The following is a 26,604-nucleotide window of genomic DNA, read 5'->3' as shown; positions in this document are numbered from 1 at the left end:
TGGACAGCCACAAGTTGCCCGCTCCTGGCCTAGGACCTCGGAGTGCTGGACTAGAGCTCCCTTCGCAGGGCAAGACTCCTAGGCGCCCTTCCTTTTTACGCAAGAGCCGCTTCCCAATCAATGCTTCCACAAAGCGCGCTCCTCCCTCCGCGCAGGGCTTCCGCGTCAGGGCCTCGCAAAGCCAGCCGGGGCAAGGGGCGAGGCTGGCCCCCTACGCGAGCGCCTTGTCCCCGCGGGCCGCGGCTTGCTGCTTGAAGCGGGTGGAGAGGAAGCGTCAGGCGGGGCGCGCCCCCCGTCCCCACCGCGCCTTAGCCGGGCGGGGCGCTGAAGAGCCGCCGCCGAGCCACAAGGAAGCCGAGGGCAGGGAGCGGACGGCTGCCGGGCATGGCGGCGTCCCGGCTGCCCCCGACGGCGCTGACTCTGAAGCAGGTGCGGGAGCGGGAGCGAGGGCCCGGGGACCCACCAGCGAGGCGGCCTCGTTCGCCCTCCCTTGCCGCCCTTCCGCCTCTCCTCGGGGAAGCGGGCCCAGTGTCTTGGTGCCTCCTCTCTGGGGACGGGGACGAGGCAGGCCTGGGAGGCGGAGGCTCTAAAGAAGGCCGAAGGGGCTGTTTCGTAGCAGCAGCGGACCCCAATGGCTGTTTATTTTTCTTTTCTTGGCAGGGCTTTTATTCGGTTTGTGGGCCTTCCCCGGTCCTTGCACAGCGGCACAGCTACATAATTTTAGACCCCGGACTTAATGGTCCTGTCCCCGCCCCGCTTCAGATGGGCGTGCATGTTCAGGTGTGAAGCGCACAACTGCCTCCCCTGCCGCTGGTCCGTGCTTTAAAACTGCCCCTGTATTCCTGGTATGTTAGAGCTACAGGAATAAAACTGCTAATCCTGATGTAAAAGAAATGCTCTCTGAGCATGTGCAGTTTCGCATTTTAAACGCACTTAAATCATAGCACTCTCATAAGTACAGGAATAAAAGGGCGCTTGCCACTCTGGGTGGTCATTTAGGGGGCCCTTGGGCTGCAGGGCCCTGGACCGCTAGCTGCACCACTCAGCTCTGTACCCCTAATAACAGCCCGAGAGGCAGAAAGTAAACAGGTTCCCGCTCTGCACCCCATTCGCTGTAGTCCTCAAATTTAAGTCTTCGATCATTTCAGTCGGGAACCTGTCTTGCCTGATGTTTGGGTTTTGTTCCTGGCAGGACACTTGTGCTATTAACGGTTGCATCACAAGCAGGTGAAGTTATTCCTAACATAGCATCTGCATGCTGAGGGGAACGCTTTCCACACTGAATGTCCTGAAGGAGATCTGCTGGAAAAGCAAAGTTGGTAGCTCGGTTTCAGAGTACAAAATATGCCCAAATAGAATCATGTGTATGTGGCATGCGTGTGTACAGATTACACAGGAGTGGTGGGAAACCTGCATTCACGTGCACCTAATCAACAGTATTTCTCAGTAGGGGCTATTTGTGTGGGCATGCTTTGTTCTCTACTGTTTCCACACACTTTAAGAACAAGAATATACTGATTCTTGTCCCCAAGAGATGATGGTGAGGGTCTATCTCAGAATTGTTCGTGCTCCACTTTCTACAGTTTAAGCTGCTGTGCTCTCTCCAGCAGACAAGAAGAACTTTAGGAAGAAGAGCAAGCTCCATTCCTGTCATGTTCATACCAAGAAAGAGTTCAGGACTTCAGCTTTTGTTTCTTTCTTCTTTTTTTAAAGAAGTCTGTACTCCAGCCCTGTCTCTGGCTCATTTTAACTCTTTTTTCATTATGAATAGTACAGGAGTAAACAAGGCTTAAGAACATGGAGTGTATTAAAGCGAAATCACTTTGTGTGAACATGTTCTCACCTTCATTTCCATAAAGGAAAAAGCGGTTTCCTTGCTAGTGTGTCATGTGAAGGCTGAAATGGATGTGATGACAGCTATGGATTAAGGTGCTGGCTTTCACAAATGTTCTGTATGTGCCCCATCATGCATACACTGCTTGCCACATGATTTGGCCCACCCACCAGTCGAAACAGGGTCAAAGTACCAAGACATTTTGATTAGCAGGGTTAATGACATCATCTGTCACCTCTCAGGTTTTCTTGTTCCCTCTAAGTTTAGCTGCACTTCTCACAGTAGCTGGGGGTGGATTTTCCCAGAGACAATACATTGTTGTGAGCTGTCCCTGTTGTAATGCAAAGTATTTTGGGGTGGCCTGGTCTTGAATGGGCCCATTAGCTTTACAAAAGACCTGCTCCTGGTGGAGATGAAATATGCTAGAACTGGTTTGTTGATAGGCATCAACACAGTTACCTGCATTTTTGGACTCTTGGTGGCATCAGTGGCTATGGGAACAGACATGATGAGCGCCTGCACTTCAAAATTACTCCTCCTCTGCCACTCACATGTAGCATAGCATTAGCCATGCCTAAGACTGATGACCTAGGCACAGATGCACTCTACATCCAATCGGCCAACTCATGTAGTGTGTTTATATGACAGGGTACATATAGGATGTTTACATAAGCAAGTGCTTTACCTGTGGCTATCACATTTTTGCTGTGTCTTAACGGAATAAATCCCCTTCATGGATCACTGCCTTGTTGTGGCGAAGGGGCTTGCGTAACTCAGTGAAGCCATAAGCTATGCCGTGCAGGGCCACCCAAGACGGACAGGTCATGGCAGAGAGTTCTGACAAAATGTGGTCCACTGGAGAAGGAAATGGCAACCCACTCCAGTATTCTTGCCAAGAAAACCCCATGGAATGTATGCGAACTGAGAACTACTGAAAATACAAGCTGGGTTTCGAAGAGGCAGGGGAACTAGAGATCAAATCGCCAACATTCGCTGCATCATGGAGAAAGCAAGAGAATTCCAGAAAAACGTCTATTTCTGCTTCATTGACTACGCTAAAGCCTTTGATTGTGTGGATCACAACAAACTGTGGCAAATTCTTAAAGTGATGGGAGTACCAGACTACCTTACCTGTCTCCTGCGAAACCTGTACGAGGGTCAAGAAGCAACAGTAAGAACCAGACATGGAACAACCGAGTGGTTCAAAATTGGGAAAGGAGTACGACAAGGCTGCATATTGTCACCCTGCTTATTTAACTTGTATGCAGAGTACATCATGAGAAACGCCGGGTTGGATGAATCAGAGGTCGGAATTAAGATTGCTGGGAGAATTATCAACAACCTCCGATATGCAGACGATAACACCCTAATGGCAGAAAGCGAAGAGGATCTCAAGAGCCTCTTGTTGAGGGTGAAAGAGGAGAGTGCAAAAGCTGGTTTGAAACTCAACATTAAAAAAACGAAGATCATGGCATCTGGCCCTATCACTTCCTGGCATATAGAAGGGGAAGAAATGGAAGCAGTGACAGATTTTACTTTCTTGGGCTCCAAGATCACCGCAGACGATGACTGTAGCCATGAAATTAAAAGACGCTTGCTCCTTGGGAGGAAAGCTATGGCAAACCTAGACAGCATAGTAAGAAGCAAAGACATCACCTTGCCGACAAAGGTCCGTCTAATCAAAGCTATGGTTTTCCCAGTAGTAATGTATGGCTGTGAGAGCTGGACTATAAGGAAGGCTGAGCGCCGAAGAATTGATGCTTTCGAACTGTGGTGCTGGAGAAGACTCTTACGAGTCCCCTGGACTGCAAGGAGGTCAAATCAGTCCATCCTAAAGGAAATCAACCCTGACTGCTCATTGGAAGGACAGATACTGAAGCTGAAGCTCCAATATTTTGGCCACCTAATGCGAAGAGAAAACTCTCTGGAAAAGACCCTGATGCTGGGAAAGACTGAAGGCAAAAGAAGAAGGGGACGGCAGAGGATGAGATGGCTAGATAGCATCACCGATGCAATGAATATGAACTTGAGCACGCTCCGGGAGAGAGCGCAGGACAGGAAGGCCTGGCGTGCTATGGTCCATGGGGTCATGAAGAGTCGGACACAACTTAACCACTGAACAACAACAACAACGGAATGAATGTTTTAACTAAAGTAATTTTACGATGGGTGGACAAAAGTGTATGTGTGTGTATGTAAACTGGTAGTTTGAAAAACTATTGGGAAAACCGTGTTTACCTGTGGATGTTGCTCATCATTTATTACGCAGGTGAAAAAGGTGCATTTGTATTGGGCTACTGGAAAGAAGTGTTCTTCAGTGTAATAAGTGGCAATTTGTGTCATAACTGGGCATTTTCATTGCAGCGTTTGAATCATAACCTTGAAATGATCACAACAATAATGCTGAAGACCACTTTTACTCTACTTCTGGGACTTTTTATTCTACTTAGTGCTTCTATGGATCACTAAGTGGATTAACTGGGGAGAGTGAGTAGCTAGAAGAGCAAAAGAGCAGGGAGGGGTTATAGCAGAGCACTTGCTTTATATGCACAAGTTCAAATGCCTCTAGTTAAAACAGGGGCAACTTCAGAGGGTTGTGGGGTTGCATTCCCTTCCCTGCCGCAAACAGTCTGAGAGCTGCCATCAGAACTAAAACTGTCCACGTGGCTGGATTCTGTTGGGAAACAAGATGCACAAGGAGCGAGCACCTTGTTTCCTGGCAGAAACATACCCTTCCCCCCCAGCCCACCAAACAGCTATTTGGCAGGCTGATGTGTGTCCACGTGTGTGATTCTGCTGGGAATCCAGTGGCATGGTAGTAGTGGGGGCCACACTGTGGAGGCAGGGAACCTAGTGGGGGCCATAATACTCCCCCCCGGGGCCTGCATGCAGTCCATAGGCCAATTAAAACGATCCCAAGTAGCTGGCTTGGGAGCTGCTGCCGCACAGAATAGACAACAGCAGATAAGATGCACCAGCGGACTAAGCCAGTTTCAGACACCTTCATACGTTCATATCCACATAGAAAGATCTGTGGCTTGTGCCAAAGGGCCCATCCTTTCTTTCACTTGATACCTTGTAGTTCTTGAGAAGGCAGCAAGTTCTTCAGCTGTACAGAAAAATTCTGCAGGCGATTCGTCAAGTACCTAAAGAAGCAGATCGACATTACCTGAGAGATTGGGCAAGGGAAGAATTCAAAAGAAATAAAGATGCTACAAATGAGGTAAGAAGTAGTCATCAACAGGCCCATCCATGCATATGGTTGTACTAGCTTGGTACACTACAATTGGTAGTTGTGCCTGTATTCCGGCATCACGAAAAAGGTCTTCCATAAGACTTCCAAATGGCCTATTCAGAACACCCAGTGACAACTGGGAAATGATTCAGCTGCATGTCCATGGCAGACTAGAGAAAAATGGCTTTTGTAGTATTTGGATCCGTAACCCTAGAGCAGACATTCCCAAGGCTGATTATATCAGGCGTGGGCAGACTTCAGACTTGTGGAATCCTTTGTTTTTTCTAGAAGCCCAAGATCCTCCAGCTGAAGTCTGGACTTAAGGTAGTATCTATAGTAGTCCTACACAGAGTAGGCCCATTGAAGTGAATGGGCCTAGTCTACATAGGACCACCCTCGGATACTGCCTTAGAATTCAAGAATGCTGATCCTAGCTATTCCTTTTGAGGACCAGAACAAAGCTCACATTCCTTCTACAGAAAGGGTTGGATGCAGATTTAGGAACATGTAACTGCGTTGACAGAAGTGAATTTCCCTTCCCCCCTCCTCATGGCAGCCCTGTGCAAATGCTACACAGAAGGTTAAAGGACCCTGCTGAATGGGATGGACTGGTGTGGGGAAAAGGGGGGATTCCCCAAAACTGGGTAGAGGCACTTACTGTGAATGAGCTGCAGGCTGGAGCATGCATTTTGTACCCACTTTGCTGTTCTCCACTAGAGTGACCACTAAACAAACTAAGAAGGCCTTGTTTTGCATGTTGTCCAAACCAGGATTTCTGGCTTTTTGCTCCCAAACAAGCCAGGAATCATAAACCAAGGACAAACCCTGGTTTGTGATTCTGGCTTGTGAAGGGAGCAACAAGCCAGGATCCTTTGGTCTGTTTAACGAAGTGAGAGCAAATGGGCAGCATTCACCGGTACACAGCTCATTCACAATGATCCAGAATTCTGGAGAATGCTGGCTTATCCCATGCAAATTCAGGCATTGTGTGTGAAAGCTTACACCTTGCATGTGTTTACTAAGTAACAGTTTTGCTTTACAGGATACAATTAGGATGATGATCACTCAGGGCAACCTTCAGTTTCAAGAACTTGAAAGAACACTAAAGCTGGCAAAATCCTAACCTACTGTTTGTGGACCACAGTAGCTTCCTCAGAAGACATTGCATTGGAGAGACCTCTCACAGAACCTGAAGTTGATTCCTGTACAGGCTTCCTAAGAAGTGAGAAAACCTAGGCAGGGTGGATAGTGCTGTGTTGGTGTGGGAAAGCTCAAATGTATGTGAAACTTAAGGTGTGATGGGAAGAAATACACAAGAAGCAGGAGTAAGAGTAATATCCAAGGTTGAACTAGACTAAGTCTGTTAAAAATGCAAAGGTGGAGTTTACTACCTCAAAATTGTGAATTGCACCTGGGAAAACCAGAATGTAACCAAGCACTGGAATAATTTAATTCTACACTAGGTTTTATTTATACCTTGTCACATTAAAGAATTGGTTCTTTACCATTGCATGTATTTGCCTTGCATAGTGATATTAGATCAATTCAGAGGGTCAGGTCGATCCCCACTCCATCCTACCCCATCGCCCCTTCAGGTTTCAAGAGGCATCTGATTAGCCACTGTGGGAAACAGTGTTGGACTAGATGCACCTTTACCCTGATCCAGCAGGGCTCATCTTAGGTTCTGCTTGTCTCACCTATGTAAAAAGAACAAAAACCATACTTTTGGCCAGCCAGGGGGTTTACCGGAAGCTGAAACTTCTCAGTTCTTTATGAGAACAGTCTTTGTTTTCCAATCAGTTTACCTGGATATTCATCACGTTTAGAAGAAACAGCTGCACATTTTGCTGAGGTCCCTGAGATTAAAACTCTTGGAACTGTTTATACAAATCAATACGTTTAATACAATTCAGTTTATATACTCTACATGGCACAAGTAATCCAATAGGAACTGTACAGGTATTTTCCATACAAAATTACATTTGATAGGTAATAATTTAGTTCCAGAATTGTTACTTACAGCAGAATAGACATCCATTTATGAACTTTGTTTAGTTTGTTCAGCTGTTCGTAGAAGTCATGAAATCTGAAAAGAGCTTAGCCCAGGGCCAAAGTCTCCAGTAGAATGCAGTAGTCTGCAGTCCTATGTATTTTCCCTAGCAAGTTACAGTGACCTCTCTTGGAGAGATTTCAAGCTATTCTTTATTGTTATGGAAAAAAACACTAAATCAATTACTAAAGTAGAAGGGATACTTGCTATCCATTTTGGTTCAGAGCAAAATATTCTAGTATAGCATGAGATGCCAAATGACTGTCCTAGTAGCATTTCTGCCAGAAAAGTACAGATACAGTAATTTAAACATTTATTCTTCTGATGCAAATCTCATTTGGTACAATACCTATGAATGTTTTTATAGGGAAATTATTCATTATGTGCTCTATAGATGGGGCTGTTCAGAGACAAGAGAAAAAGTGTAAGTATGCACACTTACTTGGGAATAGGTTTCTGGGACTTGCTTCTGAATAAATATGCAGATGATTGGGCTGTAGGTAACTTAAAACTTTGGACTAAATTACAGCATTTTTTAAAAAAAAATCTATTACATTTGCCATAGTATAGAAAGTTAGTTGCTTTCTTGGACCCCATCAGGTGTTTTAAGGTGCAATCCTATGCATGTTTAGACAGAGAAAAGGCCTACAACTCCCAGCATTCCCCCGGCAGCCATACTAGCTGGGGAATGCTGGGAGTTGTAGACCTTTTCTCTGTCTAAACGTGCACAGGATTGTGCCCTTAATAATTTATATTGAGAGATTGGGATTTGTTTTTTTATGGTTGATTTTCTAGTCCCCACATCAAAATAAATGCGTGGAGCAATCCTACTGCCCAATGCAGAGAGCTCCAATATTGGAGATATCCAAGATAACCAAAGAGAAAAAGGAGCAGATTTTTTTGTCATCTTCCATGGGTTTTTAAAAATGATTTCTCCCCCACTGCAAGCAGCAGGAGGGAAATGATTTATGCCATCTCCAGGCTTGGTGTAAATTTCTCCCCATGTTGAGGGTGTGTCTGGCAGGGCTTTGGATTCTGTGTATCCAAAGCCTCTCCTCACATGCCCAAGGGCCAGCCACCAATGTGCCCCCTTCCCCCTTCTGATGTCAGAGAGGTAAAGGCTGTGGATTCTGCAAGAGCTTAGATGGGCGTTCTGAGATTGGATCTCCCCTTCAAGGTCTGAGCTCTCTTTCTTTGTCCTTGGAGGGGGAGATCCACTCTCTGGGATAACCTTCCAGAGGATTGCACTTAAGCTAATTGTAAGGAATGACAAATAATAAGTAGTTCATTGTTCTACAGTTAACATAATTGCTTCACAGTAGGTAAATGGTTCTCCTCCCACTCTTACATGTAATGGTGTATTGTTCTAAAAATAATACTCAGGACCTAGGATGCTCTTTGAAAAACAAGGTCTTCCATTCCATTTCATTTTAGAGTAGCAGCACTGTAAGCAACTTTACCTCCACAACCTGGTGAGGTAAATACACAACTTTCAGCTGGCAATTCTCTGCTTTAGTGAGCATAAAAGGCAGCCTGGAGCATGTGGCTGTGAGGAAACTGGGGCTACTACTCACTTGTTGGGGGAGGGAAAGTGGGCAGTGGCAGAGGCAAGGGAACCTTTCAGTGCTGCAGGTGGCACCCAGCTTACTCTGGATCTGGACCTAACATGACGTGTAAATCTAAGTTGCAAAAACCATGCAAAAACCTACACCATGGTCCCGTACAGAACAGTGACACAGATTAACAACACATTCCCCTAGACTGAGCTTCTATAATAGGATTTCACACACATACACCCCTTCACTAGAGTTTTTCTTGTTCTTAAGACTCTGTTAAAAGCCAAGCTCATTGCAAAAATTATATAGCTCTTCAGCGCCCTTGGCACAAATAGAAAAAAAGAAAAGTCTAGCTTTCCCTTATCTGTGTGTCATGGGCAGACTTGAACAACAGGGATGGTGAAGTGCCAGCATTGAGGACAACATTACTTGCTCCAGGCAAACCACTTGCAATGGCTTTTCTGTTCACTGCAGTGGAGGTAGCTGATCCATGTGCATGGTCTTTTACATGCACTATTTCCTCTTGTCTGAAGAGCACTGAAAAGCCTCAGAGGGTCTGGAGTAGGATGCCGGCATAGAACTTTAAGCATACCTAAATTCATTTGAAATCGGCACAATGCTTGTGCATCCCATGGATTTGAATGCAATGTATCTACACCTGCCATTCCCTGGACTGAGCCCTCTGGCCCTGATTGACAGATCCTAGTGCTGCATGTGAAGATCTCCATGCATTCACCAAAACATTACATGGGGGGGGGGGGGAGAACAACTGGACACAGTGCCCCACCCACAAACAAATTAATTAGCATTGTCAGAGATTACTGTACCATTATTTGTTAGGGATCTAACCAACCAAGGCCTACTCTACATATAGCCCAGATAATTGCATGTGTGATGTTTTACTCTATGGCGGTACGCTTATGTACAGAAGATGGAACGGGGTATAATACATTATTGAATGTGCAGAATGCAAGTTACAAAGAAATTATTAAAGGAATCATTTAGGTATAGCACACAATTCCTTGTCCCGCAATTTGTTTGTGGTACGTGCAGCTTTGTAACAATTTCAACACATACACATTTAATATGCTTACATATTTCTGGATTATAGGATTTAAGTTCACTATGCGATTTAAATTAAATCTCGTTTGCCTAGCGAGGGGTATAAACCTTAGGAACACATAGTCCATTTTGTAATGAAAGAAAAACGTGGACTATTTGGATTATGAAAAATGAGACTACGTGCATGAAGACCTTTATGTACTTTTCCATACACAGCCATCTCTCTTCTCCAAGGACTTTATTCAAGACTCATTCAATACTCTTGAGTGAGAGGTAAGATTTATGCCTAGGGAACTATGCTTGAGCTTGACAATACATTTTGGCCTCTATCTAGCTCTATTTGTGTGAGAATGTGGATGGGGAGGCACATTCAAATGCATTTCAGCATGTGTGTCAGATTTAAAGCAATGCTGTGTGTAGGCAGACTATCCTCACTGAGATGCACATCCAATTATGCCAGTAACTGGCATAACTGCAAGTAATAAGCATTTACTTTATCCTGCAAGTAATAAACATACGTAAGTCTGTTTATGCACAGTGGCTCTCCTGCAGTGTTTTTAACTTCGTTTGAACTTTGAAAAAGTTATGGTGATGTTTACCCAATCTTAATTCTAATATTACCCAGAACTGAAGCTGTGACATAATTTTTATTATTATTATTATTATTATTAATTAATTAATTTTATTTACGAGAAAACGCTTTACATACCACAGCATTCAAGACTCTCTTAAAAACACATTAGCAAAATATTTTAATTAAAGGAGGCTGAATGCTAGTACACTTGAAGACCCAGACCTCCCACTCCATCAGGGTCAAATCCTACATGACAGCCTTAATGCATGTTTTAGGACTGACTTTGCTAAATGGTAAAAGGCAGTCTCCAATGCTGCCCATGCGCTAGTGGGACCCACCATGAGCGCAACGGTAAGCTAGCACTTCATAATGTAACCAGAAAGAGCAGAAACACTTGTTTCTGGAACGGGGCAGGTCAGCGGCGCTCGCAGAAGGGGGCTCTGCTGCCCGGCCCCTTTCTGGAAACAAGCATTTCGGGGTTCTTTTAGGAAGCACAAGTTCGTGTTGCACCAGTGGTGGTTCCTGTGTGCACAACAGAACTAGCAGAGACACAGCAGCAGTAATGGATTCTGGCCTAAATTCATATGGGGAAGTTTTGGTTAAGACATATTTTACTTTAGGAGAGAGATGGCCAACTTCTGTATTTACTCGGGCCGCTCTATTCACCGGACAATGGACTCTGGACAGGAAGCATATGTTTCTTCCATCTAGCAGTAACTGCTCCACAAATATTAAACACACGTGCTCAGACACAAATATGCATACTTACATATTACATGCCAAATTCAAGAGATGTCGCATTATAGCAGGAGTGGGAAACTTGTGGTCCTCTGGATGTTTTGGACTACAACTCCCATCAGCCTTAGCTAACATGGCCAATGGTGAGGGGTGAGAGTAGTTCTAGGCTAAAACATCTGGAGGGTCGCAAGTTGCCCATCCCTGTATTAAAGCATGGAATAGTTCTATTTCTTACAGCTTAAGAACATTTTGTTTCCTTTATGAGAGAGACTGGCAAACATGTCACTGTACCTTGATTAGAATTAGGTGGGGATGGCAGGTCCAAATAAGAGTGCTTCGGGACCAGACCATTACTGTTTAAGGATACAGTATTAGCCTTTTAGGAATTTGCTGTAACTCTTAACCCAGTTTTTCATGAGAATATCCTTTAAAATCAAATACTTTTTCAATTATATGCAAGATTAAACTCAAATATATTAGCAACACCACTGCTGGCTGCAAACGATCCCAGCTTTTTGGCAGGGAGGGGGGATGTAGGAAAAGCTAAATCCAGCCACCCCACTCCATCTCCTACAGAGCTGATCAGTATAATTGTGACTTGACAGAACTACACATAGGCAGCACAAGCTGCTGGACTGAGTTCGGGATTAACACACACACTCAACCCATTTACGTGAACAAACCCCATGCAGTTAAGGACATGTGCGTAGAAGCAAGCTTCCACACATGTATGGCCCTAGCTGGACTAGGACAGAGAAGCACATAGAATTCATTAAATGGCAGTGTAGTCCTGTGCAAGAGTAAGAGGTAGCCTTGCTAATGTTGGCCTGGCCACTAATTCTTCTATTTTCAAAAGGATATATGAACACTCCTGAGCTTCAGTGGTACAGCAAAAGAATGCTCAGTTTCAAAAGAATATGTTAAAATATATATAAAGCAAGACTTTAAAATAATAATAAAATGGCATAGGCATTGGAGAGATGTGGGGAGAGTTACATCAGAGATGCACTCTGAGACAGTTACAGAGATTTCATGGGCACAGATAAGTCACACAACGACATTCTACACAGAATTGCTATCACAACTGGCACGCTACATTACGGGAATAAAATAAACATTTTTTTCCAGCAAGGGGAGGATAATATCAAATGCAGTTTCCCAAAAAAGAAGTGCTGCTTTGAGGAAAGAAATCTAGAGTCCTTGCAATCACTGCATGAACATAATCCTCGTCATTTGGAAAGGCCACAAATCCAACAAGTGTGGAACAGCTTGTAGATTCCCCCTAATTAAGCAAAAAAATAGCTTAATTGCTGTTTGTGAACATACCAGTTCCTCTGTATCTTTTCATCAGCATGAAAAAAAATGCTAGTTCTCCTTCTGCACTTTAGTTCTTAGCTTATACAGTTCCTCTTCCAAACTTTTGATATGTTCTTTGAGAACTGCTTTATCTTCCTGGGCTTTCTGGTCCGCTTGGCTCCGAGCTTCTTCGATCTTCCTTTCATACCACTTCTCCATCTGAGTGGATACAGCCTCAAAGAAGTACTGTGTGATTTCCAGAGCATGAGAAGTGCCTGCAAGTTGAGGGCTGGGCTCATTTCCTCCAGAGGCAGGAGGCTGCTGCTGCTGCACAGATTGAGTCCCTCCAGGCTGATGGAGCCTGTGCTTCAACTGGCCGCTTCTGCTAGGTTTCTTTGTTTGAGTTCCCTTGTCTATAAAGCAGCCGCTCTGTGGCTCTGCCTTTGTCAGTTCAGCAGACGCCTGTGAAACAGTTTGTACCTTAACATGCCTTAATTTGGAACCTGAGTGTTCAGATGGTGGCAGTTCTTGTTGCAATCTGCTGAAACCTGCTTTGTCCTTGGGCCTGACAACTCGTGGAGATGCTGCAGAAGGAGCTGGGCCAGCACCAACTAACTGTTGCTCTGTTCCTGTAAATAAGTCAAAACAAACAACAAGTTGTTCTACGCACAGTGATATGAAAAAGCAGATACCCTCATTAAGAAAGGATAGAGGGCTGGTTCACACATGCAAGTTGATCACTGAAAGAGTGCAACATCAAGTGAAAACTTCCACGTTTTAATAAGCTATCGCAAACAGAACTTTTGTATCAATTCAAATGCATTACTTCCCAGACATTCAGATTCTGTTCAGAGGCTGTGTGCCCCCACCCAGTGAGGTGAGGCAGCTGGTTACTAAGGAGAGGGCCTTCTCTGCAGTGGCACCTCAGCTGTGGAATAGCTTCCTCAAAGCAGCTCACCTGGCGGCACCTTCATCATCTTTCCAGCACCAAGTGAAGACCTTTTTATTTACCCAGGACTGTTAAACAAACTGCCTTTTTGTTGTTGTTTTGTGTTTGGTTTGTTTTTTTAAAAAGCTTTCAAGGGCTGAGCTGCTAATTGGTCTTATTTTTCTATTGTAAAAAAGGCAAGGTTTTTTTAGGCTGTTTTTACTGTTTTTTGTTGTATTGTAAATACTTTATGGTGTCTTAACATTGGGTTGGACTGATGGAAGTAGACTTCCCTGCACTCTTTCCCATGGCAGCCCCTCTAGCTCCCTGAAAATGCTACACAGAAAGTCAGGAGACACTACCGGATGGGATGAGCTGTTGGGGGGGGATCCCCAAAAATAAGGCAAAGGAACCTTAAGCAAGTGGAGCCATTCCTTTTGCGGAAGGCAGATCCTGGATCCAACCTGCACCCATTCACCCTATATTTATTCTCAGTTCTGTAAGCCACACAGAGAACATATATAGATGCATGGCCACTTTAAATAGTCTCACCTCAATCATCCTTGTTATGTTTCCCTTTCAGGTTATCCTCCTTTACAGTTTTAACAAGAACCCTCCAGTGTTGCAGTTGCTGCCAAATCTAACTAGCCATCCTTCCAAGGTCACAAAGTACAGAAGCAGGTTCATATTTATCTGGCAGAGCTCTCTGCTGCACTTAAGTTGCTGAAGAATGCCTAGCTGTGTTTGATTGCTTTAATGACTTTTAAGTAATCGTTTACACTTGAAATTATAGTGCTTTTTAGGTTTGTAATGGCAACAAGTGCTATTCAGGAGCAAGGTGTGTCCCACAGACTAAACCACCACACCCACAAAGCCCTCAAGAGGCTTCCTCTTAAATTAAAAGAGAAGTTCATTTTAATTCAACCTTTTTTGCCTCCTGCTGCTCCTGTTAAGGGAAAAGAGGGATTTTGTTTGGGAACTAGGTAGGGTAGTGGGAAGGGTGGATGGGGAGCTGGACATGTACTTAATTTGGCTCAGCTTTACTCCCCTGGGGGGGCTTCAGAAAAACCAAGGCCAAACCAAGGAGAGTTTACCCATCTTTAACCATGCTCATTCTCTCAACCACCTCTACACTGCCTAATAGAAGGGCCGTGGCTCAGTGACAGAGTGCCTGCTTTGTATTCAGATGATCCCAGGTTAAATTCCCAGCATCTCCCAGTAGGGCTGGAAAAAAATCCTGCCTGAAACCCTGGACAGCCATTGCGGCCAGTTAGTGTAGACAATATTGGGCTAGGTCAGCCAAAGGTCTGACTCAATATAAGGCAGCTTCCTATGATCCTCTTCTTGAAAACAATGTATACCGATACCTGCTATTAGTTCCTTGTGACAGGCACCTTAAAACCACTCTGATTGGTAGGGAAGAGCCTATGATAGTATAGGGAGAGGGGGTGTATGTTGCCTATTATCAAAAATGAAAATGTACAGATGGAATTTGTATTGAGAGTTTTGTTCTATGCCATGGGACCCTTGTGTTATTTTTGCTACAACAGCCTAACGTAGCAACCTCTCCGGAAATGGCTAACAAAAACAAAAAATACCTGATGTGCTGGCTTGCTGAACAACAAAATATTGCTTCCCAAAGCTCTCTTCTGTCATCAGCACTCTACTCCTTCCAGTATCTTCTGAGAGACTATTCTGAAGAGCAGTGCAAAAATGCTGTTGGGAACCATCCGACTGCAGGGGGGTTTGGCTAGTTTTAGCGTCCTTTGTACTATGAAGGTTCTCTGTATCCAAAGTCTCAGTGAGTGACTCGCATGTGGATAGATTTGATTTTGGTCTTGAAGATCTAGAATCTCCAGAAAGCTTCAGTTCCAGATTCTGAATTTTTAATATGCACCAAGCTTTCAGTTCCCCCACCAAGGACATCTGTAAGGAAAAAAAGCCACATATAAACCAGAGGGAACTAACATCTATCTCAGTTCCCAGCAGCTAAATGCATGTCAGATTACTCTTGCAGTCTGATCCAAACATATTTACTCAGACCAAAATGCCACAGAGTTCAATAGATCTTCCTTCCTTCCTTGCGTCCGTCCGTCCATCCTTCCTTCCTAGTAACACCATTTAGGGCGCAATCCCATGCATATTTAGACATAAAAGCCCTACAACTCCCAGCACTCCCCAGCCAGCCAAACTGGCTGGGGAATGCTAGGAGTTGTAGGAGTTTTTTCTGTCTAAACATACATAGGATTGCAGCCTTAGCAGAAAGAGTGTTTTCTTTAAGCCTATGGTAATGGAGCTTTGGCTATTGGGCGGTATAGAAATGCAATGAATAAATAAAAGATAGGGATTGCACATTGAAACCAAATGTTTGCAGCCTGGAACATTGTAGTCACATCATGACTTGTGGCAATGTGCTAGTACCACAGTAGATTTTATAATCAGTATATAAGTAAGACAAAGTCATTATTGGACCAAACTGGAAGTAATGATAAGTGTTACACTGCAATAAGATTATTATTACTATATTCAGTCTGTAAAATGATGAGGATTCTTGGGGATGCCAAGCAGAGGTATTGTTATTAATCCTATTTGTATCTCCAGGCTATGAAAGTGTAATTGGCCCAAGGTCACTGAGTGAGTTTCACAGCTAAGCAGAGACCCGCACCTAGGCTCTCCTGTCCAGATCCAGTAATGTAACCATTATACCACATGATCAACAATTCACAGGGTTGCTTCTCAGCAGAGTTCCATCTAGGAAAAAGAGGTCTCTGCCGTGTTTTGTTTTTCCATTACATATGAAAACACAACTTTAAAATAACTGACTGAAAACATTTTCCTGCAGGATTTTTAAAAATTGGAAGTTCAGATGTTATCTATCTGAAAGGCAATCAAAACTCAGATGAATCAGAAAAGAAGGGGACAATTTCTTTTACCAGAATATTTAATAATATGGGTTCTTTTATGTCTGTTGCTGATTTTCAACAGCAAAAAGAACAGTCTTCCCCAACTTGTTAGGCCAACCAGATGTGTTGGACTACACATGCTGGCTAGGAATGATGGGGTTGTAGTCCAACATATCTGGAGGGCACCAGATTTAGGAAGGCTGAAAAAGACTATGGAAACTGAGAAACTACTGTTTAAATGCCCTATTTCCAAGCATCCAAATTAAGCTGTGAATGTTCAAAATAAAAAATATTTTTCTCTGTAAACAGAGACTTCCCCTGCCCACCCTCCAAAAAACCTGCTGTCACATTTCCAGACCGTGGGCTCTGAGCATTACTAATCAGAAGGCATTCTGATGCGATTCCATTCTTTTTACCATACAGATTTTCTGGAGTAAAGACAGCTTCAGCTATTGGGCAGTATAGAAATAAATAAATAAATAAATAAAAATAAAAGAAAGGAGGGAAGAAGTGGTGGGAAAAGACAGGATGGTTACGAGTGGAAGATGATGTCTGGACCCCATGACAAATGTTACACTGTAAATTTCTGTGAACGAGGCAGAGCAAATGCACCATAAAAGCCTCATCTGGAAGTATCTTTATGTTTCAGACAAACATCCTGCCTTTTCTTTTACATTTTAATGGAAATGTTCAAATTCCTCATCATTTTACATACTCCATGAGAGATTTGTTTTCTCTTATACCTGGCGTTTCTCCCCTTCGTTTCTCTCCAATTCAGTGTGTTCCTGAAGACGATGAAGGCACTCTGTTCTCTCTGCTGACAGCCTCTCTGCCATTAATTTGTCTAAAACACGGAGCTGTAGAAAGGAGGTTTGGCAGAAATGATGTCATTGCATAAACTAACTTATTAAGGAAACAATCTTATGGCCCCTAGACAGCATCTGAGCCGAGACAGGGCTCTGATCTCAGAGCTGGGAATTGGAGCTCCAACCTCCTCTGCACCTCGCATCCAGCACAGAAAGAACTGTGCTGGCTGCCTCTCTGAGGTTGGAAACATGTCCTCGGACAGGGGGGAAAAGGGGTGTTTCGGTGGGCTGGGAGGGGTGGAGACTATCCTGAGGCCTCCCTGGCCTTCTTCCCTCCCCCTCCAAGACACTTTTGCTAGACAAGCAAAAAAGCCCATCTAGCGAAAATGCAGGGCAGGAGGATGGGGAGGCAAAGATCGCCTCCACCACTCCTCCCACCCTGCTGAGGATGACCATAAACCTCTGAGTTCGGAGGCTTACCATCATCGCAATAGGATTGTGCCCTAAATCTCATTACTTAGTAAATCTCCCCTGGCCCCAATGGTAGAAACTAGATCTAAAAAGAGCAGCTGAAAAGGGCATTTTGAAACAATATGAATAAAAATATCCATTTCAATGTTTAAAAATTAATGCACTACAAATTATTTCAGTTGGCTGCAGGCAAGTGTAGAGGCAGGCAATACATGCCCCACAGCCCACGTGTGGTCCTGCCATACTGCCGAATTAAATGGTGGCAACATTTTTTTTTAAAATGGCAGCATTAGCACTACAGAGCACCAAAGCAGTTTGCCGCCAAAATTTGGCAGCAAACCAATTTTTTTCTTAGGTGCCCACTGAGTGCAGCCCATGGGGCGAGTCCAGGGGGGCAAAAATGGCCCCTGGAAGTTGCCCACCCTGGTCTAGAGGGTGAAACTTCAGTGATCAAGGAGGACTTCTGTACTTCCAAACTCTGTTCCCTCTGCCCTGTCAATTTCTTTCCAAGGCTACTTTGTGATAATGAATCTTGACAGATTTAAAACATAAGCTAGAGAAGTAAAATAAGGCCTGGCCTACACATACTGGATTGTATCCAATCCTGGCCATCTGCCAGTGGAATGGAAACTGCTGGTAGAACGGATTTACCCTCTCCCCTGTAGCCCCTCAAATCTGCTCCAGAGTGTTGGGGGACCATCCAGAGCAGATTTGGGAGCATGTGGGAGGCTGTAGAGGGGAGGACAACAACAGGAAGTCCACTTGCACCACATTGAATTTAACCCCATGCTCATAATGTAGAGACTGCAGGAAATAGCTTCCACGTTGCGGGTGCTCAGTGGCAACTGTACCATGTAGAGCAAGTTGTCACGTGAAGAGTTTCAAGCCTCCATACAATGCTTATAATCAGTAGACCTCCCCTCATCCTACAAGTGTTCTTGTCACAATCCTGATGTTTCCAGACCCACTTTGCCCTGGGATGCTTCCTTACCTGATGTTGAGTTTTGTTTTCCATCTGTCCAAGTTTGCTATTCATCTTATCCTGTACTGTCACAAACTCAGCTTTTATTTCTTCCACAGCAGCTGCCAGCTGGTTCTCTACTTTATTTATTAGTGGCTCACAACGACATCCGTTTATTGGTGCCTGCAAGAAATGAACAAGATGGCCCCCTGTCTTAACAGCAACTTTGGCTAAGCGTACAGCAAAGGCAACTGCAGCAAATAGCACTGCATGGGGCCTACAGGAAGAAGAACAAATGGGAAGAAAACAAAAAAAAAAATGCGGATTGTATGTATAAAAGAATGCACAGGGACTGAAAATAAATCAGATGTTAACTGTTTTGGAGAAACAAAACTACAGCCAATAACTTAAATAACTCACTTGATATGCTGCTGTAAAAATGAGCTAACAGTATAGAACCACAGCATTTCACATTTATGATCTGGTCTCTGTGATGCCTTAATAAAGGTATGCCAACAAAACTTCAATAATCCCTCTAGACTCATGTTTTAAAAAAAACCTGAACCAAGAAGTAGTAATATTAATGATCTCTCATTGGGAATATAAGCTCAGTTTTACTTACTTAAGATGAAATCCTATGCATGTTTAGACAGAAAAGAGTATAAAACACTTCTACAGCCATGCTGGCTGGGGGATGTTGGGAGTTGTAGGATTTTTCATCTGTCTCAACATGCATAGAATTGTGCCCTTAGTTAATGTTTCTAAAAGCACTGGATTCAATTAGGAATAATAGTTTTTTAAAAATCCAGAGTGGGTGCATGCAGTTTCCGATTCTTCTTGAGTATTGTCTCCACTGGCCTTACAACCCAAGATTAATTCAGGCATCCAAATAATCATGAAATTATACCCATATTACCCAACCTTTTTGGACCCATGGGCACATTTGGGGATTTGAGAAACTGCTGTGGGCACCACCACAAAATGGCTCCTACAGTGGATGTGGCTAGTCATATAATGGCTGCTGTGAGGGCCTGGCTAGTCAAAAGTGAGCTAAGGTGTGTGTGGAGCTGGAGAAATAGCGAGGCTGGAGGCTGGGAGGGAACAGGAAGTAGCAAGGCAAGGGAGTAGAGGGGAGTGAAAGAGCAAGGCTAGCTAGAAAGACTGCCCTAACTTTTTCCAAAGGTTTTCTTAAAATATTTTTTTTAAGTGGGTAGGGAGCTCTTGGGCATCATGGTGCCTGTGGGCGCTGCATTGGAGACCCCTGGTATATACCATAATTTCCTCCACAGCATAGATAAAATATCTAAAATGTACATCATTTCTTCAAAAGTCCTTTCCTGTTTTATTTCCCCAGGAAACTCTCTATGTACATACATATACTCTAATGGGAAACTACTCAGTAACCTGCATGATTTTCCCATCCTTTCCACGGTAAAGTGTATACAACTGGTAGGCTCGGAATTCATGGGGAGGTGGTGGAGATGCACATCGGTGTTTGCTTCTGCATTTTGACAAGTTCTGCAGTGGGCCAGGAGGCATCTGCTGGTCAGCTGGTGATGTGGGATCAGAGAGTGCTGAAACCTGATTTAAAAAGAAATGCACACGTTTTATTGGTATGCAAAATACTCATTTTTTCTGTCTAATTTCATTTGTTAAGTCTACAGATTCTGAAACATTCCACAGTCTTCTTGACCAGATGTATTTCATCGGTGATTCAAACAATCTCCATTTTAAGGCAATACCCAAATTCATAGCGAATTGTGTTGTTCTTTAAATAGCCCAATAAAATTGTCAAAGGGTTCAGGATTAATGCATAGAATGTTATTTCTCATATTACTTTTACTACCATTGCTCAATTTACTTTGGTGTAAATGCACCCATAATACTGACCTATTTTAATTCATTCAAATCAGTATTATGGCTTTATTTCTATTTGCAGCTATTCACATCCTGAAAAGCGTTTTTGAAAAATGGGCTGAACCAGAAAATCTGTACTTAAAGTCTGTTAAATACACCTTGAATGTGCTGAATATATTGATTTCAACCCATATTAAAAAGTATCAGAAAGCAATCCTGAGCCTAAGCTTTCCTGTGACGCAGTCCCTTTGAACCTATAGAAAGGCTCAATATCTTTGACAGGGGCCAACAAAAGTAGGCATCGGTGAAAAGCCTGACCTTGATGGAAGGAGAAGGGAGACACTGCCTGGATCAAAAGGGTCCCCATTGTCACTTTTCATCTACTGGTACCTTTTCTCTTGGTTTCTTCTTTTTATTCTTCCTCCCTCTGAGCTCTGATAAAGGTAGTTGTGCTTCATCCTTCAAGTCACCTCTCCCTTGAGGGGCCTGGTCACTGCTGTGAGTGTCATCAGCAGCAGAGACACTGCCCTGTTTCAAAATAAAAGCAGGCACAAGCAAGGATGAAATGAACTGACATCTTTGCTCTCAAATAAGTTCTTGCATTCAGTCCTGATCACACATTTGCATGAATCCCAAACTAAAGACAACCAAGGGCAACCGGAGGCATCACTCAGGTTAAAATCACAGGGACAAATATTTTGCTACAGGACTTACAGCACAGTGACATGAAAGGTGAAATTCCCATGTCAGATTCAAATACTTTCCAGAGGTGGAGGGCTTTGCAGCACTCAGACCACATTCCTTGCCTTCTAAATATACAAAGCTGGCTTTACCTTGCTTTGTACCACTTCATCTCTTGGGACAGACTGAGCACGCCTCTCCTGTTTGAGCCTCTCTCTCTTCTTCCTCAGGCTCCTTCCACGATTAAAGCGTGAGACCTGCATATGGAAATCTTTCCAATTACTGCCATTGGGATGGATCATGACTTCGTCAGAGTATGAGTCATGACTAGCTTAAGTACCATTAATTTCAGTGGTTCTACTTTAAGTATGACTAAGACTGGATCCAATCCCATGATGACCCAGTCATCCTGGTCTAATTACAGAAAGGGAGGCTTTAAAATAACTGCTGGTTTCTAGAAGGTAGAAGCAGCAAAGCAAAATTCAACGATGGACATAGGCAATGTTTGAACCAGCTGCACTAAATACTATAGAAAAAAATGAGAAGTGCAGGCAAGGCATGCCCCTTAGCACTAGTTCCTATACATGTCAGAATGTGCGGGTTGAATGTATTTATCACATTTCTATACTGCCCAATAGCCAAGGCTCTCTGGGCAGTTCACAACAAATAAAACCATAAAATACTAGATGACAAAAAAAATGTAAAACTTTTAAAAGTTTAAAAGTACCACGTAAAACCAAAGTAAGACCCAGCAGCAATTACAGCCTAGGGAAAGCCTGGGTGAAAAGGTGCATTTTCAGGAGGTGTTTAGAAGATGTCATATTTGCTGCCTCCCGAACTGCATGAGGGAGGATTTTCAAAGGGTAGGTGCCGCTCCAGAGAAGGCCCACTGTCAGGGTTCTTCATGGAGACATTCTGTTCATTTTGGAATGACCAGCAGGACCTCCTCTGAAGATCTTAAATGTCAGCTGGGTCTGCAGGGTACCCTGGTCCCAAATTGTTTAGTGTGTTAAATGATAATAACATAATGTGGCTCAGTAGCTAATAGGCAGCCGGTGCAGTTCTTTTAACTCAGGTGTTATGTGAGCATAACTAGGTGTCCCAGTGAGCACCCTAGCTGCTGCATTCTACACTAGCTGCAGCTTCTGAACCACGCACAAGGGCAGCCCCAAATAGAGCGCATTGCAGTAGTCTAATCATGAAGTTACTAGTGCATGCAATACAGTGGCTCAGCTACCCCTATCCAGGAATGGGCATAGTTGGCATACCAACCAGAGCTGGTAATGGGCGCTCTGGGCCACCAAGGCCACTGAGGCCTCCAGTGACAAAGATGGATTCAAGATCACCCCCAAATTATGGACCTGCTCCTACAGAGGGAGAGCAACCCCATCCAGACTTTGTCACACTCACAACCTGCGAACGGGGCAATCAAAGGTTGTTTATTGAGGAGCGCACCAGAAATAGTACACTTGCTCACGCCCACTCATGCTTAGCAACCCACGGGTTAACCAATCCATAGGTTAAACGACCCATGGGTTGTCATTATGTGTGAACCAGGTCTAAGTCTGGATCTGACTCCATGGGTTGCATCCAATGCTGGCTGTCTGCCAGTAGAATAGATTTCATCCCCCCACTGCAGCCGCCCACATACTGCCAATCTGGAGCAAGGGTTTCAGTGAGGAGGAGAGCAAGGGTAAGTCCCATTGTGCAAGTGGAAATAAGTTCACCCAGCATTGGATTTGGCCAGATATCAGCAAGCCGGTCTTTGACATGAACTGAAACACATTACCAACTTCACTTGTACTTCACTTGTATGAGAGGCATTTATTCCAAAGTATTATTCTTCTTCTGTAAAACAGTCCTTCTGAATTGGTCATTAATGAACCAAATTCATGATGTACCTGGGGGGCTTTAGCAAGCAGAAGGGCAACTTCGGGGTTGTTGTGTTCCTGGGCAACTTCTAGGGGGGTCTGACCAGCCTGTAACAGAAAAAGCTACATATTTTCTTTCTAAAAACTACAAGAGCTACTGAGCGCTTATGAACATGTGACTGGATATTCATTTTGTCAAAGCTCGCATTTCAGCCAACATTCAGCAAAAAGCAAACAAACCTAGAAACAGTAAGAAAAAGAACTTCAGCACTTACATTATTAATCACCGTCCCATCAGCTCCAGCTTCTAACAACAATTTGGCCACCTTCTTATGATTTAGCACAGCAGCTATATGAAGTGCTGTATCGCCAGCCTAGAAGTTACAAAAGCAGAATGCAACTTACGCGTGGCCGCCTTGGCTTTTGACATACAACACCATCCTGTGCCATCCACGAGAAAATGTCACACAATAGCAATCAGGTGTAATTAGATATTTGAGAAGGATCCAATGAGAAGCCAGTGCTTATCAGACAAGCTGCAAAAACTTAAGCTTTCTCAGCAGCACGTCGGATTCCTTCAGACAATCCAGATCTACTTTCCTCAAGACAAATGAGCTTCAATAAGGGCAGTTTAGCAGGAAGACAGCCTACCAAAAGCAGGCTAAACTGAATTACTTTAATAAAGGCTGTCTGCGTTTATTTACAAACAGAAATAGCTATTACTAACCAGTTAGGTAAGAGAAACAGAAGCATTTTAGTCCAATATTGCTCTTATGTGTTATAGAATTTCTGTAAGGAGGAGAAGGGGAAAACCTTAATGTCAGCATTTGGGGATGGTCATGAATACAAGTGTCTTCTCAAGCGTCCTCCAGGGTATACAGTCAGGGCCGGAAATACTGGAACAAGGCTGACTGTTTTGGCAGTTGGCCTCTGTACACCACCACACTGAAGTTGAAAGAAAACACACCCAGATGGGAGCGAAGTCAGGACTTTCAGCTGTAATTCAAGGGTTTGACAAAAGTGGAGCACTAACCATTCAGGAAGTACAGCCAGTGGCATACACACACTCCCATCGTTGGTGGCTCATAAGTAATGGAACGAATGGCTGAAAAGCAGCTGCATGGCCAGGTGTGGCCTGTTTCCTGGGTACCCCATGACCAATCAAGCAGATAAAAGGCCTGGAGGTGGTTTTGAGTGTTACATTTGCATTTGGTAGCGGTTCACTGGAACTCCCAACATGAGGTCCAAAGAGGTGTCCATGCAAGTGAAGGAGGCCATCATTAGGCTGAGGAAACAAAATAAACCCATCAGAGAGATAGCAAAAACATTGGGAGTGGCCAACACAAAAGTTTAGAACATCCTGAAAAAGAAGGACTTAACTGGCAAGCTCAGCAACAGCAAAAGGCCTGGAAGACCACAGAAGACAACTAAAGTGGATGACTGCAGAATTCTGCTCATGGTGAAGAGGAACCCTTTCACAACATCTAGCCAGGTCAAGAACACTTTTGCGGAGGTAGGCATGTCATTGTCAACATCTACAGTCAAAGGATGGCTTTATGAATGAAAATACAGAGGCTTCACAACAAGGTTCAAACCACTGGTAACGCTCAAGAACTGAAAGGCCAGATTAGCCTTTGCCAGCAAACACCTAAAAAAGCCTGCCCAGTTCTGGAATAAGATTCTTTGGACTGATGAAACCAAGATTAACTTGTCCCAGAATGATGGGAAGAGAAAAGTATGGAGAAGGAAAGGAACAGCTCATGATCCAAAGCATACCACATCATCTGTCAAACATGGTAGAGGCAGTGTTATGGCATGGGCATGTATGGCTGCCAATAGAACCGGGTCACTGGTGTTTATTGATGACCTGACTGCTGATAAAAGCAGCAGGATGAATTCTGAAGTGTATAGGGCTATACTTTCTGCTCAGATTCACCCGAATGCTGCCAAACTGATAGGACACTGCTTCATATTGCAGATGGAGAATGACCCAAAACATACAGCAAAAGCTACCCAAGAGTTTCTCCAGGCAAAGAAGTGGGATGTTCTTCAATGGCCAAGTCAGTCACGTGATCTTAACCCAATAGAGCATGCTTTTCACTTACTGAAGACAAGACTAAAGGCAGAAAGACCTACAAACAAGCAGCAGCTGAAGGCAGCTGCAGTGAAGGCCTGGCAAAGCATCTTGAGGGAGGAAACTCAGCATTTGTTCATGTCCATGGGTTCCAGACTTCAGGCAGTCATTGACTGCAAAGGATTTTCATCCAGGTATTAAAGGCGATCCTTCAGTTTGAAATGATGTTGGTTTGTTCCATTACTTATGAGCCACCAGCGATGGGTGTGTGTGTATGCCACTGGCTGTACTTCCTGAATGGTTAGTGCCCCACTTATGTCAAACCCCTTGAATTACAGCTGAAAGTCCTGACTTCGCTCCCATCTGGGTGTGTTTCCTTTCAACTTCAATGTGGTGGTGTACAGAGGCCAACTGCCAAAACAGTTATTCTTGTTCCAATATTTCTGGCCCTGACTGTATTTAACGAAAAATAATACTGCATCAGTGGCAACAATATGGGCTGGTGTAGACTGCATGCTGCATGCTGCACGCTGCACCATCCCATCTCTTCTATTCACTTTGCAGTTATATTGATACTATCTAGCTGCAAAACTCCAACAACACCAGCACAACACTACCGCACTGGCAATATGGGTCATCATATGCCCTTATTTGCTGGCGAAACAAACCCTGGCAGGGCCATAGTAACTTTTTTTTCACATGGCAGTCCTTGCTTATATACAACTTCATCAGCATGCATAGGGAAGGTCCTATCTGATCATGCAGTGATTTGTTTTCAAGAAAAGCTATATGGTATGGGGTAATTTATCAAAGTATCTTCTAATTATATTGAAATTAATGTTGCAGCTTTTACTTTACAAGATGGATTTTTTTTTAAAGTGTCAAATAATAAATGTAAATGCAGCAACAAGTTCTGACATGGCAAATGGAAGATAACACCATTTCTTCAAGGCCATTCTTGACACCAAAAGAATATCTATGGTATAGCAATCCACTAATTAAAAAGGGAATAATTTCAACTGCTTTCTACATAGTTCAGAACACAATGACCCCATCATCTATTCCAAGTATCTGAAACAGCTCATATTTGGAAAGGCTTATAGAAAATGGAGCACAGTGGCAATGAAGTTCATGCACTGACCTGATTTTTTTCATGGACAGAACAGAAAGCACTGAGGAGCACCCTAACGATGGGTAAGTGATTATAACGAGCTGCAACATGCAAACAGGTATCTCCTGCCTAAAAATAAGGGGGAAATGCAAATCACAGTAAGAAAGCTCCAGCTAACAGGATGTCTTCCACATCCTATGCTGCAATCCTATGCATACTTATCTGGGAACAAGCCCCACTGAGCACTGTTAAGACTTACATCAGAGTAAACATGCACAGATTGTGCTGAATACTGGACATCTCACTAATGACTTAGAGTAGTTATTGATGTTTCTTTTCCTCAGATGTCAGTGGCCCATTTAGTTGGTAATTGTGATGTTACGATTTAATAACAGTATTTTGCTTATACATAGATTATACTTGTAGGCTGCAAACCGGAATCCCTTAACTTATAAGCCAGTGTGGTGTAGTGGCTAGAGTGTTGGACTGGGAGCCGGGAGATCCCGGTTCTAGTCCCCACTCGGCCATGGAAGCTCACTGGGTGACTTTGGGCCAGCCACACACTCTCAGCCCAACCTACCTCACAGGGTTGTTGT

The 26,604-nt window shown here is 43.8% G+C and overlaps 2 protein-coding genes across 4 annotated transcripts in view; one reads left to right on the top strand and one right to left on the bottom strand.

The window, feature by feature from the left end:
- Positions 1-187: 187 nt before the first annotated feature.
- On the top strand, positions 188-9,691 carry LYRM2 (LYR motif containing 2). 2 transcript variants are annotated; one of them, XR_014786622.1, is made up of 4 exons: positions 188-429; positions 4,917-5,057; positions 6,112-7,745; positions 7,801-9,687. XR_014786622.1 is itself a non-coding variant. In XM_084827094.1 (3 exons), exons 1-3 carry the CDS (start codon positions 385-387, stop codon positions 6,190-6,192), a joined length of 267 nt encoding a protein of 88 aa, XP_084683220.1. In that variant the 5' UTR covers positions 188-384; the 3' UTR covers positions 6,193-9,691. The 2 variants fall into 2 exon arrangements, 1 of the variants encoding a protein (XP_084683220.1); XM_084827094.1 differs by having other exon boundaries at positions 6,112-9,691.
- A 776-nt stretch (positions 9,692-10,467) lies between these two features.
- Positions 10,468-26,604, bottom strand: part of ANKRD6 (ankyrin repeat domain 6) — a 122,767-nt gene continuing 106,630 nt past the window's right edge. For both annotated transcript variants that reach the window (XM_084827092.1, XM_084827093.1), the window contains 10 exons: positions 26,039-26,137; positions 23,099-23,197; positions 22,854-22,931; positions 21,105-21,209; positions 20,662-20,799; positions 19,819-19,995; positions 18,445-18,597; positions 16,920-17,033; positions 14,872-15,199; positions 10,468-12,974 (listed from right to left, as the gene is read on the bottom strand). In XM_084827092.1, the coding sequence (XP_084683218.1) occupies positions 12,415-12,974; positions 14,872-15,199; positions 16,920-17,033; positions 18,445-18,597; positions 19,819-19,995; positions 20,662-20,799; positions 21,105-21,209; positions 22,854-22,931; positions 23,099-23,197; positions 26,039-26,137 (1,851 nt within the window). In that variant the 3' untranslated portion in view covers positions 10,468-12,414. The remainder of the gene's footprint in view (positions 12,975-14,871; positions 15,200-16,919; positions 17,034-18,444; positions 18,598-19,818; positions 19,996-20,661; positions 20,800-21,104; positions 21,210-22,853; positions 22,932-23,098; positions 23,198-26,038; positions 26,138-26,604) is intronic.

This window comes from Heloderma suspectum, chromosome 1 (genome assembly GCF_057233095.1).
Source record: "Heloderma suspectum isolate Gila_16-S chromosome 1, 16-S_ref, whole genome shotgun sequence".
NCBI lineage: Eukaryota > Metazoa > Chordata > Lepidosauria > Squamata > Helodermatidae > Heloderma > Heloderma suspectum.
Note: the sequence above shows the minus strand (reverse complement) of the source record. Positions and strands in the feature narration are given on the sequence as shown.